At 42.7% G+C, this 16,762-nt stretch overlaps 1 protein-coding gene across 3 annotated transcripts; it reads right to left on the reverse strand.

Annotated features, from left to right (window-relative positions):
• Window positions 1-392: 392 nt before the first annotated feature.
• Window positions 393-16,382, reverse strand: C5H5orf34 (chromosome 5 C5orf34 homolog). 3 transcript variants are annotated; one of them, XM_007517624.3, is made up of 12 exons: window positions 15,247-16,382; window positions 15,030-15,119; window positions 13,227-13,867; window positions 9,060-9,158; window positions 7,581-7,704; window positions 7,373-7,464; window positions 5,674-5,743; window positions 4,799-4,966; window positions 4,313-4,407; window positions 3,746-3,841; window positions 1,713-1,753; window positions 393-1,115 (listed from the first exon to the last, which is right to left on the reverse strand). In XM_007517624.3, exons 1-12 carry the CDS (start codon window positions 15,439-15,441, stop codon window positions 928-930), a joined length of 1,899 nt encoding a protein of 632 aa, XP_007517686.2. In that variant the 5' UTR covers window positions 15,442-16,382; the 3' UTR covers window positions 393-927. The 3 variants fall into 3 exon arrangements, with proteins under 3 accessions (XP_007517686.2, XP_060046990.1, XP_060046991.1); XM_060191007.1 differs by having other exon boundaries at window positions 4,799-4,962; window positions 5,670-5,743; XM_060191008.1 differs by lacking the exon at window positions 4,799-4,966.
• Window positions 16,383-16,762: the final 380 nt, after the last annotated feature.

Raw genomic sequence — 16,762 nt, forward strand, 5'->3', positions numbered from 1 at the left:
CCCCTGAAAATCTAGTTTTCACCCTATGGTTTTATCAAAAAACACTTGTAGACTAAGTAGCACAATACATGCAGTTTTGCATAGTAAAAAAATCGACAAGTTAATCCACAGTTAATGCTCAAGATGAACCAGCAACAGCTCTTCTATGTTTCACAGATCTGAAAATAGTTTAAAATTTTCCAAAACATTTTTATTAATAAGACTGAAGTGTGCACTTTAAAATGTAAAAAAAAGTTCTGTGTCCTAAGTGAGGCGTCCGCCTCCTGACAGTCACTGCAGGAGAGGCACCCGCGGGCCGCAGCAGCCAACCCGAGCAAATTCCCAAGGCTCCGGCGCACTGCAAACTGCGTGTCTCATTTCTCAGAGCTTCCCCCTACTGCAGTAACTGCAGCTCTCATTTTTCAGAGCTTCCCCCTACTGCAGTAACTGCGTCTCTCATTTCTCAGAGCTTCCCCCTACTGCAGTAACTGCGTGTCTCATTTCTCAGAGCTTCCCCATACTGCAGTAACTGCGTCTCTCATTTCTCAGAGCTTCCCCATACTGCAGTAACTGCGTCTCTCATTTCTCAGAGCTTCCCCATACTGCAGTAACTGTGTCTCTCATTTTTTAGAGCTTCCCCATACTGCAGTAACTGCGTCTCTCATTTCTCAGAGCTTCCCCCTACTGCAGTAACTGCGTCTCTCATTTCTCAGAGCTTCCCCCTACTGCAGTAACTGCGTCTCTCATTTCTCAGAGCTTCCCCATACTGCAGTAACTGTGTCTCTCATTTTTTAGAGCTTCCCCCTACTGCAGTAACTGCGTCTCTCATTTTTTAGAGCTTCCCCCTACTGCAGTAACTGCGTCTCTCATTTTTTAGAGCTTCCCCCTACTGCAGTAACTGCGTTTCTCATTTTTTAGAGCTTCCCCCTACTGCAGTAACTGCGTTTCTCATTTTTTAGAGCTGGCTAGAAGACAGTCGATATCTTGAAGAATTTCAGAGGTTTTCCGCAGTGCCACCAACACTGCCTTTTCATTGACTCCTTCCAGTGATGTTTCTGAAGAGTCTGCTTTCTGATGGTCGGAACACTTGTTCTTGTCAGGAGCCTCATTTAGGAGACCGCTATTCTCCAGAAGTACTAAGTTGCCTAGTTAAGGAGCTTTTCCTCACCGTTTCCATCCAGTAAGTACTTTGTTTCCTTCCAGCCGGCCTGGCCCGCGTGTTAAAATGCTAGTTCCCTACCAGAGGAAGACCTCTGAGGTTCTAACAGGCTCGGGCCATCAGAACTGGAGGAGAGAGGAGTCTGTGCGTATTCAGACGCCAGAGGTGTGGTAATAGGAGGAAGATCTTTAACTGGCAAGGTGACAGGAGAGTCAAGGTGGGGCGGCAGGAATATGAACGGGGGCTTCCTGTGCTGCTGGCTCCTGGGACCCCGGGAAGGGGTTCGGGGCCTTGGACACGCACAGTCGGGCTGAGCAGCCCGTGGGTCCCATGGTCTCACTGTTCATTTATGTAGAGAGGCCCAGAGAAGACTAGCAGAGAGGAGAGACGTGACTCCAGCAACCCGCCATCCACGGAAGTAGCGCAGGACGGATCTGTAAGCCTGAGTCCCGAGTTCAGTCCCTCATTCCACACACACATGCCCGTGATAAGCATGGATTGAGATGAACTAGAGTAACGCTCTAACTGTAGACTGGCAAGTTATGCAACATAATGCATTTGACTTGAAGGATACAGTTAAATTCCTTTATCTTCTCAAGTTCAGAAGCTACAGACCTGTAGAAAAAAAAAAAAATTCAGTCCATACTAGTTGTCTAATTCTTTCATAATCACAGTGTTTCACATTAGCAGGCTTGAGTTTTCTCATGACTAGAATTTTAGAAGCTAGAAGAATTCTCTTTATATTGGTTTTATTTAGCAACAAGTCCATTTGACCAGACTGATACTTTACTGAATGGTTCCATTTTAGTTATTCACACACCCCTTCCTTTTTTCTTTCACCGGAGTATTATTGCTCAATTCTGGCTTACGGTGGTGCTGGGGACTGAACCTGGGAGCTGGGAGCCTAAGGCCTGGAAGTGAAGTTCCCACATCTAAGTATTGATATTTGAATGTAGTCAATCTTCCTGCTATAACTTCTGTCATAAATTCTACTCTCCTCCTCAAAGTTTATTCAAACTTTAAAAAAACTAATAAAAGGCCTGTTTACTCTGAAAGAAGTGGTTTAATATACTGGAAGGCATGTGGGAAGGGCTCAAATGCTTGCTGTATGGTTCTGCCAGTTAATTTTAGGGCAACAAGTACGGCAGGGAGCATCGAAAACTTTAAATCACTTAACTGGTAGTTTATTATGTTAATCAGCATTTTTTTTTAATGTTACTAGAATTTTAAGTTTTTAAAAAATTTCAAGGGAAAAAAAACAATCTTCAGGATGACCCTGTCACATAAGATGACTCTGGACAGGGCTGGAGAGGGAGAGATGGCGGCCAGGCAGGGTGGAGCCTGGCCACGCACAGGCCTGGGGCCCAGCCCCCAGCAGCCGCACACACAGGCACCACGTCATCTAGGGGAGCTCTGGAGCTACCGTATCTCCTTCCCCCCATCTCGCTCGACCTGAATGAAAAAGCAGCCCAAGGGAGTCGGGCGGTAGCGCAGCGGGTTAAGTGCACGTGGTGACGACCCAAACTGCCCCTGTGGCTACAGACTATGACCCACATAGTCAGCGACTGCCACCTCTCCAGATTCAAAGGAGGTCTTTACATCAGGCTCAACCTGATGCTGTTGACTGGCTACGGAAGAAGGGCAAACGCTAGAAGAAGAAGTGCGGGAGTCGGGCTGTAGCGCAGCGGGCTAAGCGCAGGTGGCGCAAAGCACAAGGACCGGCATAAGGATCCCGGTTCGAACCCCGGCTCCCCACCTGCAGGGGAGTCGTTTCACAGGCGGTGAAGCAGGTCTGCAGGTGTCTATCTTTCTCTCCTCCTCTCTGTCTTCCCCTCCTCTCTCCATTTCTCTCTGTCCTATCCAACAACGACGACAACAACAATAATAACTACAACAATAAAACAACAAGGGCAACAAAAGGGAAGAAATAAATAAAATAAATATTTAAAAAAAAAAAAAAGAAGAAGAAGTGCACGTGGTGCAAAGCGCAAGGACCATCGTAAGGATTCCCAGTTCAATCCCTCAACTCCCCACCTGCAGGGGAGTCGCTTCACAAGCAGTGAAGCAGGTCTGCAGGTGTCTCTCTCCCCCTCTCTGTCTTCCCCTCCTTTCTCCATGTCTCTCTGTCCTATCCAACAATGACAACAACAATAACTACAACAATAAAAAGCAAGGGCGAAAAAAGGGAATAAATATTAAAAAAATTAAGTTATTTTGGAAAAAAAAAAAAAACCAGCCCAGGAGCAGTGAAATCAGTTGCTCACTCATAAGGCATTGGCTGCACACACACACACACACACACACACACACACACACACACACACACACACACACACACAAGACAGGGTCACCCAATTATATGAAGCTTTCAGACCTTTGGATTAAATTTGAGAAAATGCAATGGATTAGACATCTGATTAGAACTCCTCTAAGCTGTAAAACATTTCTTCAAGTTTAAGTTGTGAAACACTATAGGACTTCATATATTTTAACTAAGAGAAAGTCTCCTTGGGGGGAAAAAGCCTTTGAGTTTACCGTGTGGCGTTTTAATTTTTGAAAGCTAGTTAGCTCCTCTGTACAGATTAAGCCTAAAAGAAATGTAGATACCAGTTTTCTTCAAGAACAGGGCATGGAGGCTGTGCAGGCACACCCCTCTGGTTAGTGTGGACCAGTCTACACCAGGATACCACTGCTGCCACGTATCTAGATCAAATGGAAACAAAACAGCTGAGAAAATGCACTTAGATAATCTTCGGGACAATGTCGGGAAAAAGGCCAGTAAGACAGTTGGGAGCGATAATAAAGGAAAATATTCTAAAATAAGGCAGTTGATAGGAATTTTCAACATTCACTGGAAATAAAAGACCTTTTTTTTATTACTCCTCAAGAAAATAAAATTACTCAAGTGGTTAATACAGGTAAGATTAAAGAATGAAATCTGTATTTCACCCAAAATTTAAAGTTCATTCATTTTGAAAAATCGCTTGAATACAAATGAAAAGTATTGAAGATGACTTGACTTACTTAGATAAGATGTCAATATAACTTTAAAATCTGATGAAATTACTTCATTTGTAATATCTGTGTGAATAAACTTGGAGATACATCTGGCGTGTTTACATGTGTTTGACTTGTAAGCTGTAAACATAATGTTACAACTTGCTTTTGCATTACCTTTCATATGGTCCAGGGTGATCAATCTGAATTAACTGATCTTGTCCATCAGGAAAAGTTAATTTACACCAACCTAAATTAAGACCTCGATTTACCTTAAGAAGCAAAGGTGAAAAGTAAGTTTTATCATTCCAAAAGTTAAAAAGGAAAAAGAAAAACCTTTTCTAATTTATCAAATAAAGAGAAGTAAATGTTTTGTTGACTTAAGTTAATAACTGTGTTTTACACTGGACCTGGACATTATTTAAGCACCCCTCTTGTGTAGGTAATATTCTAAAGCAAAAGCCCGAGTACCTCTCTCTCAGTAACATTTATAAAAACAATTATCTGTTATACCTTCCTGATTTGGGGCAGGAAATACAAAGAGAACAGAAAAGCCTCTTTACAAATTTTGCATTTCAAAATATTGGGGCAGAAAAAAGAAAATAAAGTACTATACTATTTCCACATTTTTAAAAACAAAGGTTCATTACAGAGCATTCTCACCTGTCCTTTCTCAGGAGAACTGAAATTCCAGTTTAGGGTAAGAGTAATGCCGTCTAAAAAGACAGCATGCACTTTGTCATCAGAGTATGCAAGAAATTTCCCCGTGGTGGGTATGAATGATTCTCTCAAAAGTAGAGGCAGGACACTGCTACCACTTATCTCAGGTGCCTAAAAGCAAAGAAAAACTACTCATTAGTAAGACTTATTATTTTTTTATTTTAATGTTTATTTTAGCCACCAAAGGCATCACTGATCTCTCTGCCTGCACAACTCCATTGCTCAGCTCTGGCTTACAGTGGTGCAGGGGATTGCACCTGTGGCATTGGAACCTCAGGTATGAAAATCTTTGCGTAACCATTATGCTATCTACCACCACCCTTAATTATAAACAAACTGAGGCAACTTGGATACATAATCTGTACATATACTTGAACTATTTCAGAAGCAGACACTCCAACGAGTCTGTTACACACAGATTAGTTAAGAGACCTCTGGAAAGTCACTGTTCTCTGAATTGTACATAGAACACAGACAAAAAATAAAATCAAGCACTTGAGCAATAGATAAGCTTATAGTCAGAGTCAGTTACAGAAACTGAAGTCTGAGAATTCCTTCAAATCTACACTAATGAATTTGCTTCTATGATTATGGAAATCATTTTGGTAGATTATAAAAATCAATTTCTTCTCTTTCATCTAGTGAAAAAACAAAGCAACTTCACAGTAAGTTTAATACAAAAGCTTGATTCTTTGCAGCTGTTAAGTGCAAGCTTTCCTGAATAAATTAAGTGTACAAAGACTTTCGTATATGACTTAAAGTAACCTGAGCATGCACACAAACAATAAAACAAATTTTCAGAAGAATTTTTAAGATACCTTTTTCCAGCAGCACACATGGTAGTTGTGGCTTAAAGAAAGCCTTATCTTGGCACAATGTTGAAGAATTCTGCAAGCATGACAAACACTAGTAAAGTACCTGCAGATAATGGCCTTTTCCAATTCTAGCAAGGCATTCTCAGTTCCATGATAGTTGAACAAGTAACTCACTTCCACTAAAATATGTCCAGATGTCTTTGGTTTGTTCCCCCCCACCACCACCATTCTTAAGTCCTTGAAGAGACCTACTACCGCTACTTCCCATTCTGCTAATATTACCTAAGGTCATTCTGTCAAATAGAGAGGATTTTCAGCTGTTCCTTTTTTTCAAAAAAATTTTTAATATTTCCCTTTTGTTGCCCTTGTTGGTTTTTTTTTTTTTTTTTTTTTAATTGTTGTTATTGATGTTGTCATTAGATAGTCAGAGAGAAATGGAGAGAGGCAGGGAAGACGGAGAGAGAGACACCTGCAGACCTGTTTCACCGCCTGTGAAGCGACTTCCCTGCTGGTGGGGAGCCGGGGGCTCAAACCGGGATCCTTAAGCCGGTCCTTGCGCTTCGAGCCACCTGCAGTTAACCTGTTGCGCTACCGCCTGACTCCCTCAGCTGTTCCTTTTTTTAAATTTATTTCCTTTTTTGTTGCCCTTGTTTTATTGTTGTAGTTGTTATTGATGTTGTCGTTGGATAGGACAGAGAGAAATGGAGAGAGGGGAAGACAGGGAAAGAAAGACAAGACACCTGCAGATCTGCTTCACCACTTGTGAAGAGCTGGTTCCTTTTTAAGAGGAAGAGCACCAAACAAGTTGGCCGTAATCTAAGAGAGGTGGGGGTGTGAATCAGCTGACCCTAAGAAATCAAGTTATAAGCGCTGTTCTTTCCAATCTACTCTGTAAATTGTTTAGACATAAATTTATAAAAAGAAATAACTCGACTCAGTAATCCACTTCAGTTTCACTGGGCACCTCAGATAATTAGGGAGAAAACACACACACACACCCACACACTCACAGCAGCTGGGGAGACAGTCCCACTGATGCAGTGCAGGACTCTAATGCCTGAAGTTGCTGGCTCAGGCCCCAGCCGTCACATGTGCCCCTTCAGAGTCTCCTCCTCTCTCATGTACAGCCTTGGTCAATATTAAATCTTTCAAGTATGTGGTTCAAGCCCCTGGCTCCCCACCTGCTGCAGGGGGCATGTTTCACAAGCAGTGAAGCAGGTCTGCAGGTGTCTGTCTTTCTCTCCCCCTCTCCTCTCAATTTCCCTCTGTCCTATCCAACAACAACAATGGAAAAAGATGGGCACCAGCTGTGGATTCACAGTGCAGGCAAAGAGCCCCAGTGAGAACCCTGGAGGCAAAAAAAGAAGAGGCTGTCCACCTTCAACTTGATTACAAAAAAGAATAATCACGCCACACCATAAGGTTCACCTCCCATGAGGACCTGCTCACCACAGACGGCTGTTTCTCCACATCTCACTTTAAATTTATTTTTTTCCTTCCCCCTAACTTTAAAATTTCAAATCCAGAAGTACTCTTCTAATGATACTGTGATGATCTTATAAGATCAAACGATGATCAATCTTAGCAAAGACATAGTTTCCCGTGTGCCTACAAGGTCTTAATCGTACCCTAAGCACTAGAGAGGGGACTAAGGTTCTCAGTCAGACACACCACTTGATTCAGCTGAATGTGCAGGGCTTACCTGGTCGCCTGTTTAATGAGAGAACACACGGAAAACTGACTTCCTGGTTTATCTGGAGGAAGGCTATTTACTGAATACATTTTTTCTTCTTTCTAAAAATTAGTTTGAGATGAAAACATATTAATAAAAAAATTCTGGCCATCAAATAACTTTTCAGAATGAGAGTTATTTAAAAGCAAAAATCTTGCGCTGAGTCCTGTCAGCGTACCTCTTCTGATCCTTCTTGAACGGAGTGATACGTAAAATAGTTCCCAAAATAAGCTCCTTCTGATTTGAAAACAGATCCATCTCCAGGGTGAATCTCAATTGAGTTCACATGTTGATGAGTAAGCCTAAGGAAGAGACGTAAGTCACCAACACAATGTCCGCTGATGGGTGTTAAGTAACAGTCTCCAAAGCCTGATGCTGAGATTATCATCAGTAAAGAAGCTAGTAGAAACAAAACCTTTAGAGGAATGAGACTGGCAGGGCTAGGCAGTGGCACACCCAGTAGAACACACAATGCCAGGCGGGAGGATCCAGGTTCAACTCCCCGGTCCCTACCTGCCCACCTGCAGGGGGAAGCTTCATGGGTGATGAAGCAGTGCTGCAGGTGACTCTCTCCCCCTTTCTATTCCCCTTCCTGCTGCATTTATCCAAAAAAAAAAAAAAAAAAAAAACCACAAGAGGTGGTGGACTCATCACGCAGGCACCTAGTCCCCAGCAATAACCCTGGTGGCAATAAAAAAATAAAATTATTTTTATAAAAATGAGATTAGATTATGTATAAAGGAGTCATTCTCTTTTAAGAGATATTTTTATGTATTATTGGACAGAGAGAAATTGGGGGGGGGGTGACAGAGATGGAAAGAGACAGAGAGACACTTGTAGCCCTGCTTCACCACTTACGAAGCTTCACCCCTGCAAGTGGGGACCAAGGGCTTGAACCTGAGCCTTTGTGCACTGTAATGTATGTGCTTAAGCAGGTGCACCACTGCCTGGCCCCTAAAGGAGTCATTCTGGGGACCTAAATGCTAAAAACTTAAATGAGTTCTACTGAGACATGCATGAAGAATATACATGGGGAGGGAGTTTTTATGTCAGAGAGAGAGAGTCCAAAAACCAAAATGATCTGCAGTGATCTTCCAGTCTCTGATAACAAAACCTCCACACCTATCCAATGTTAACTCTCTTGTGACTAGAGGCATGCCTTGTGGTGGGACAGGGGGAAGTGTTGGGAATAATCTGAACACAGAGCAGTCACTCTATCCATACACGCTATACGAACAAAGGAGATTATATATATATACACATATATACACATACCTGCCTTTGGCTATATAACTGCTTCAAACTGCAAACTCAAATAGGAAACCTCCTGATGTGATTAAGGTAGACAACGAGAACCCCAAAGATTGGAAGGGGTCTTCTAAGTGACTGAGTTGAGTGTTAATCCGCGTGAGAAACTAATCTCTCGCTGGCTCTGGCACTGTCACGTGCACCTTGTGAACCTAAGTAACGTGAGTTAGGCATAAGCCTCCTGTGCTGCTAACAGAAGCATGTTTTGAGACCAGTGGAAATTAGGACCAAGCACGGGAGAATAATGGCCCCCGGCAAACAGTGTCCTGCCGTGGAAACCCGTCTGCCCAGCAAGCTCTGCGCCCACTTGGACACTGCTAAGTGCTTCCAGCAGCTAAGGGCTCCTTACCTGTAGGTAGTACCCTTGTACCAGACCACTTTCACAAGTTCAGGATAGGTATATTCTTCATCTGACTGTCTCTGTGACAGCGACTCACAAAAATGCCACCTGTGTAGACAAAACACAAGTTATTGATTCTGCTCAATGTGCCTTCGAAAGTTAACAAAAACGGTGTTATGGTTACTAGGTCTATATCTTGCTTACCTGGTTAGATGAAAGTCCAGTAAAAATATACTAGCAGACTTTGAGACTAGGGCGAGAGACACTGCCCACCAGGTAGGAAATGCACTTTATCAGGAATCAGTCCAGTCCCATTCACTAAGCAGCAGAAACAATAAAATATCTAAGAATGAACCTAACAGAAGAAGTGAAAGACTTCTATACTGAAAACTGAGTCATGATTCAAGGAAACAGAAAGAAACAAAGAAGTGGAAAGATAACCCATGTTCATGGACTGGAAGAATTAATATCAAAATGAATATTCTACGCAGAGTCATATACAAATTTAATGCAACCTCCATCAAAGTCCCGCAATTTTTTTTTTTTTTTTTTGACAGAATAGAACAAAAGCTGCAAAAGTTTATCTGGAACACCTAGAACTGCCAAAACAATCTGGAGAAAAAAAGAACTAGAGGCATCATGCTCCCAGACCTCAAACGATACTATAGTCACTATAATCAAAACTGTCTGGCACTGGAAAAAATATAGACAAACTGAACAGTTAAACAGAATTAAGAGCCCATAAATATAAACACACACACACACACACACACACACACACACACACACACACACACACACACTCACGCACGCATGCCCTGGGTCAGGTGGACGGCTGTAAATAGTTAATGGTATCCACATTTTTCCCCCCCAAGAATGGGAGCTACTCACTGCTCTAATTCAACTTTCTAGTCCTTTTTCCCTCAGACAATATTCTTTTTTTTTAATTTTTAATTTTATTTTATATATATATTTATTCCCTTTTGTTGCCCTTGTTGTTTTATTGTTGTAGTTATTGATGTCGTCGTTGTTGGATAGGACAGAGAGAAATGGAGAGAGGAGGGGAAGACAGAGAGGGGGACAGAAAGACACCTGCAGACCTGCTTCACCGCCTGTGAAGCGACTCCCCTGCAGGTGGGGAGCCAGGGCTCGAACCGGGATCCTTATGCCAGTCCTTGTGCTTTGTGCCACCTGCACTTAACCCGCTGACCTACAGCCCGACTCCCCATCAGACAATATTCTTATCCAACCACAGGCTAGCTAACAAACTCCAGCAAAACTACCACAGTTGAGTGCTCCCAGGGACATACCTAAGATGGACTTCCCAGCTTTGTTCGACCCTAAAGTCCCTCATCCCAGCTGCTCTATCCCTACTTTTTGGTTCCTACTCATTAACCATTTTATCTCAATTTATGTCCTTTCACCTTCCAGACACCAATTTGCAGATGCTACCATGACTCCATCCTGACCTCTTCACCAGTGTGTCCTGGAACCTCGCCTCTTTTAGAGCTCTGCTCCACTAGGGAAAGATAGAAACAGGCTGGGGTATGGATCAACCTGCCAACACCCATGTTCAGCAGAGAAGCAATTACAGAAGCCAGAACTCCTACCCTCTACACCCCAAAAACAACCTTGATCCATACTCCCAATGGGGGAGAAGTGATAGGAGGAAGAGGATATGAGGGCTCTCAACTCCAGCTTCATCAGGTCCCAGAGTGAGGAGGAGGAAAAGGAGAAGGACATATGGAAGTAGTCATGGTGTCATGAGTGGCTTAGAGGATTGGATCAGGAAGAAAAATGAGGCAATGATGTATAAATGTGGACAGATAGTTGTAGAGATGATGGCTGGCCCATGTGGTGGCCTGCAGTGGGACGACTGAAGATCTAGAACCCTGGTGGTGAGAATAGAGTGGATTTATACCCCTGTTGTAATTTTGTAAATCAGTATTAAATCACTAATAAATTTTTTTAAAAAAGAAAAAAAAATAGAACCGAGAGCCCAGAAATAAGACCCCACATCTATGGATATCTTAATTTTTTACAAAGGGGCCAAACTATTAAATGGAGAAAGCAGAGTCTCTTCAACAAATGGTGTTGGAAAAATTGTGTTGAAACGTGCAGAAGAATGAAACTGAACCACTGTATTTCACCAGACACAAGAATAAATTCCAAGTGGATCAAGGACTTGAACATTAGACCAGAAAGTATCAGTACTTAGAGGAAAATATTCACAGCACTCTTTTCCATCTAAATTTTATAGGCATCTTTAGTGATAAAAATCCAATTGCAAGGAAGACTAAAACAAAATATAAGCCAATGGGGCTACATGAAATTGAAAAGTTTCTGTAAAGCAAAAGAAACCACCACCCAAATAGACCCCTTACAGAATGGGAGAAGATCTTTATATAGCATACATCAGACAAAAGACTAATAACCAAAAAGAGATCACCAAACTCAGCAACAGAAAAACAAAGGATCCCATCCAAAAATGGGGGGAGGACATAGACAGAACATTCACTAAAGATCCAAAAGGCCAAAAGGCATATGAAAAAATGTTCCAAGTCACTGACTGTCAGAGAAATGAAAATAAAGACAATAATGAAATACCACTTCACTCCTGTGGGAATGTCATACATCAGAAAGGATAGTAACAACAAATGCTGGGGACGAAGGGACTCTTCCTGCTCTGCTGGTAGAAATGTAAACTGACCCAACCCCTGTGGACAACAGTCTGGAGAACTCTCTGAAGGCTAGAAGTGGACCTACCCTATGACCCTGCAATTCCTCTTCTGGGGATACATCCCAAAGAACCAAACACACTGATCCAAAAAGATTTGTGTATACCTATGTTTATAGCACCATTTGTAATAGCCACCCGGGTGTCTAACAACAGACGAGTGGCTGAGTAAGTTGTAGTATGTATTCACAATGAAATACTACTCGGCTATTAAAGATGGTGAGTTCACCTTCTTCACCTCATCTTGGATGAAGCTTGAAGGAATCATGTTCAGTGAGATCAACCAGAAAGAGAAGGAAGAATATGGGATGATTTCACTCACAAGCTGAAAAATAAGCCCAGAAGGGAAACGAAAGGACTCGGACTAGGTTAGTGCACTGCACCGAAGTAAAAGACCCGGGGGGGGGGGGGGGGGGGTTCAGGCCCGGGGACAGGATGGCAGAGGAGGACCTAGTGGGGTTTGAGTGGAAATGTGGAAAACTGAGAAATGTTATACATGTACAACCTATTGTATTGTTGACTGTATACCATTAATCCCCCAATAAAGAAATTGGAAAAAAAAATAAAGGAAAGGAGAATTATTGGATGCTATGGGATTTTTCTTCCTTTTTTTTTTTTTTTTTACCAGAACACTGTTCAGCTCTGGCTTATGGTGGTGCAGGGGATTGAACCTAGGACTTTTGGAGCCTCAGGCATAAGAGTCTCTTTGCATAACCATTATGCTATCTACCCCTGCCCTGCTATGGGATTTTTACAAGAACCTAACTCTGCGGATTTTGGAATAAACACCCTAAAGAAGAAAAGCTTGGGAGCTGGGCAGTGGCGCAGTGGGTTAAGCGCAGGTGGCGCAAAGCACAAGGACCGGCCGGCGTAAGGATCCCGGTTCGAGCCCCCCGCTCCCCACCTGCAGGGGAGTCGCTTCACAGGCGGTGAAGCAGGTCTGCAGGTGTCTGTCTTTCTCTCCCCTTCTCCATCTTCCCCTCCTCTCTCCATTTCTCTCTGTCCTATCCAACAACGACATCAATAACCACAACAAGGGCAGCAAAAGGGAAAATAAATAAATATTAAAAACAAAATTTTTTTTTAAAAAAAAAAAGAAGAAAAGCTTATGTTGAAAACTGGAAATAAGTATAAATTAGTGAGTTGAGGGAGACAGATGGTTCCTGGCGCAGGAAAGCACAGGAGTACTGATGGGTGGGAGTTCCGGCCAGCATTCTAGAGACCAAGCACAGAGGACGAGAGGGCGGCCGTGCTGAGAGGAGCGGGGACTACAGCTGCAGGAAGGGTCCAGGTGACTGAAGACCTGCTCAGTCACGCCGGTGGGAAATGGACTTCGACTTAAGGCCTGTGGCAAGTTTCAATAAGAAAGTGCTCATTCTCATTTGGGGAGCCTAAAAGTAACAAAAGCTCCAGTGAATTACAGGTAAGTCACTCATTACCTGTGCAGGTGTGGAGCAGGACAGCTAAGTGGCAGAGCCTTTGGGAGAACAGAAATCTCTTTTCCTCTTTCATGTGAGCCATCAGAAGTTGACGGTCTACACTGGGGGACATCTGCTTCCAGTCCAGCCACACTGTTGTTGTTACAGAAACGACGTGCTAGAGACAAAGGGTATTTCCATTGCTCTGGACAAGAGGCCACAGAGCAACGCTGCTTCAGCCACGTATACGTACATGTGCGCTTCATGCCGGCTGTCTGCAGCTTCTCCCTCCCCACAGGGCCTTTTAAACTGCTCTTCTCTGAGAGCTCTCTAGATGTCATGACCTGACAGTCACATGCATTTTCTTTACCCTCCAGTCTCTGCCCTGTGAAACTCCCAGACATGGAGAGCTTGCTTGCTTCTCGGATGGCTTTCTCCTTCTTGGCTTGATGGCTTTGTTCTGACAGTGCCACAGTGGAGTCTGGCTTCTGGCTTACTTTACACAAGAAAGTCACTGTGAATTCATGCTGAGAGCGGGGCAGGCAGAGGTGTGCGTGCCCGTCTACAGAGGAGACCTTCACAGCGCCATTCTGCATCGTTCTCATGCCATCATCAGAATCTAGACTAGGCCACCTCACTTCTGAGAAGTCGATGAGGACATGCTGAGTTGGAAAGAAAAAAAAAAAAATAGAGATGGTGAGTATTTGCTGTCCACCTTTTCTGAATATTTGATACTTGCAAGTTGTATAAGAGAGTTTTCTAAAGCTTTATTACCTAGATAAAAAGAAAAATGTAGATCCAAGTGTCAATCTAGATGGTTTTCTATACAACAGTGTTTACTTATATATATAAAAAAAAAACTAAAGCACAAATCCTAACAAAAAGGAAGTCATCCTGATTTTAAAGAATGAATATATTTTTATTTAAAATGTATAATGAATCAAAGATAAACAGATTTACAGCTCTTCCCAAAAGCTTACTCTGAAAAAAAGAAAAGTTTCCTATAAAGAATGTCTAGGGGACTGGGATGGATAGCATAATGGGTAGGCAGAGACTCATGCCTGAGACTCCAAAGTCCCAGGTTCAGTCCCCCGGACCACCATAAGCTAGAGATGAGCAATGCTGGCACACCTGGTTAACACTCGTGTTACAGTGCTTAAGGACCCAGGTTTAAGCCTCTTTCCCCACCTGCAAGGGAAAAGCTTCAGGAGTGGTGAAGCAGGGCTGCAGGTGGCTCTCTGTCTCTCTATGGCCCCTTCTTCTCCCAATTTCTCTCTATCCAATAAATAAATAAAGCATCTTAAAAAATGTTAAGGAGAAGAGTGTTGATTGGAATCCTTGGCTATAACAAACAGGTAAACTTATAATCAACATATAAAATATCTAAATACCCCAGTCTGGTGAGACACAAAGAGCTATGTATTCCACAGAATTTGGTCTTTTCTCAAGTATCACTATGAAAATAAGTTAAGAATTAATCGGCTTGGGAGTCGGGCTGTAGCGCAGCGGGTTAAGCGCAGGTGGCGCAAAGCACAAGGACCGGCATAAGGATCCCGGTTCGAACCCCGGCTCCCCACCTGCAGGGGAGTCGCTTCACAGGCAGTGAAGCAGGTCTGCAGGTGTCTTTCTCTCCTCCTCTCTGTCTTCCCCTCCTCTCTCCATTTCTCTCTGTCCTATCCAACAATGACAACAATAACTACAACAATAAAACAACAAGGGCAACAAAAGGGAAATAAATAAAATATTTTAAAAAAAGAATTAATCGGTTTGTTTCTAATTACTTTTCTTTGACTGTTTCTTATAAATATGAGGCTTAAAAACTACCTTTTGTCTTCCAGAAGGTATGATGCTTTCAGACAAGAAAGGACAAGCAGCAAAAGCGTTCCGAAAAACTAAGGCTCGCTGCAGCTGCTCCTACAAGAAGAAATACGAAATCCAATCTTAAAAATGATTTGAAGATCCATTAGGAATAACACTAATTACTTGCCACATTGTAATAAAAAGAGCAGCTTTGTGTGTGTACTTTTTTTTTTTTACTTACTCGGTAAGTGCTAATTACAAAATGTGTTCTTTGACGAATTCTTTCTGGCTGTTCTAAAGGATGTGCTGAAACAGAAGGTGCCTTTTCAAATACAAACTCAGAGCCACAGGGAGAAAGCTGCAATCTGGAGCCGTCAACATACTGCACCTGCACCGAGTCATCTTCATAAAGAATCATTTGCACTTCGGCAGCCATTACTAAGAGTTTGCATAAAATATCCTTCCAAAGTGAAGACTGAGGAGATAGGAAACAAAGCAGCAGAAACAGTTCTCTTTATGTATAAAGTTATATCAAAACAAATAAAGGCACTTGAAATGAGGATGAGTCTATACTTGAGTTAACCTATGATATTAACTGAACAAGTCAATTAATTAATAGCACTGATTTCAACCTCCTGCCTTGTCTCTCCCTCCGGAATGACTATATTCCCACCTTTGCTTTTCAGATACAACAAAGAGACTGGGTGTGTGTTCCCCTCCTTCACCAGCACTTACTAGCTGTAAGCGTCAGGCTACTCGCTTCCCTACTTCCTAAGTGAGCAAAGTAGTAGAGTTGTACTAAGAATGTTAACAAGGCATTCAATAAACCTTATATCCCATCCCCGCCTGCAGGGGGAAAGCTTCACGAGTGGTGAAGCAGGGCTGCCGGTGTCTCTTTCTCCCTAACCTCTTGATTTCGAGCTATCTCTATACAATAAATAAAGATTTAAAGCAAAAGAAATAAAGAAATATTACAAGAAAAAATAAGGATTTGTTTATTAGAAAGACAGAGAGGGAGAGAGTCAGAGCAGCATGCCTCTGGCAGAAGTTGCTAAGCCTTATGGTTCCTTTCCAGCCCTAAGCCCCTGCCCATTTAGAATCGTATCCTCCCTACCATTTTGCTTTCTAAAAGTACCCCTCCTTCCCCTCTACTATTATCGATTTATGTTTCACCCGAGGGGAGAAAAAGGCATTCCGTGGACACCATTCTCAGTTTACACTTATTCCTGACCAAGGAATTAATTCAAGTGTCCCTTCAATGTCCACTCTCCCATCAACGTTCATCCACTGCAATCCAAACTGTCTTGCACCTCTCAACTGAAACTATTTCAGGTGACCAGTATCTGCCTATACTCAACGACTTCCTCCTACACACTGGTCAACCTGTGACAGTACTGTGTCTACCTTCTTCGCCTTCTTTCCCCTCTGCCTCTGATTTAAAAAGCAGAAACTGGTCTGCCATGCTTTTCCCCTGCCCCAAGTCTACCTGTTTCCAATTTATCATTCCTCCTCTTCATCATTCTCCTGGATCAAGGATTTGTCAAAGATCTAACCGCAGTCCTCCTTTCATCTCTCCTCACTTTATACATTTACTTACTCTTTTTCAGTGTTGGCAATGAGCAACACACAGTACGGTCTGTTCTCTTTTGTGGAATCTGCCAGAACCAAGGCGAGTCACAGAGCTTTCTTCTCTAACAAACTGCCACGTCTACTTGACCTCTCTCCAAAACATCCAGCTGCCTGCTACATCACTCCAT

The sequence above is a fragment of the Erinaceus europaeus genome, chromosome 5 (genome assembly GCF_950295315.1).
Source record: "Erinaceus europaeus chromosome 5, mEriEur2.1, whole genome shotgun sequence".
Lineage (NCBI taxonomy): Eukaryota > Metazoa > Chordata > Mammalia > Eulipotyphla > Erinaceidae > Erinaceus > Erinaceus europaeus.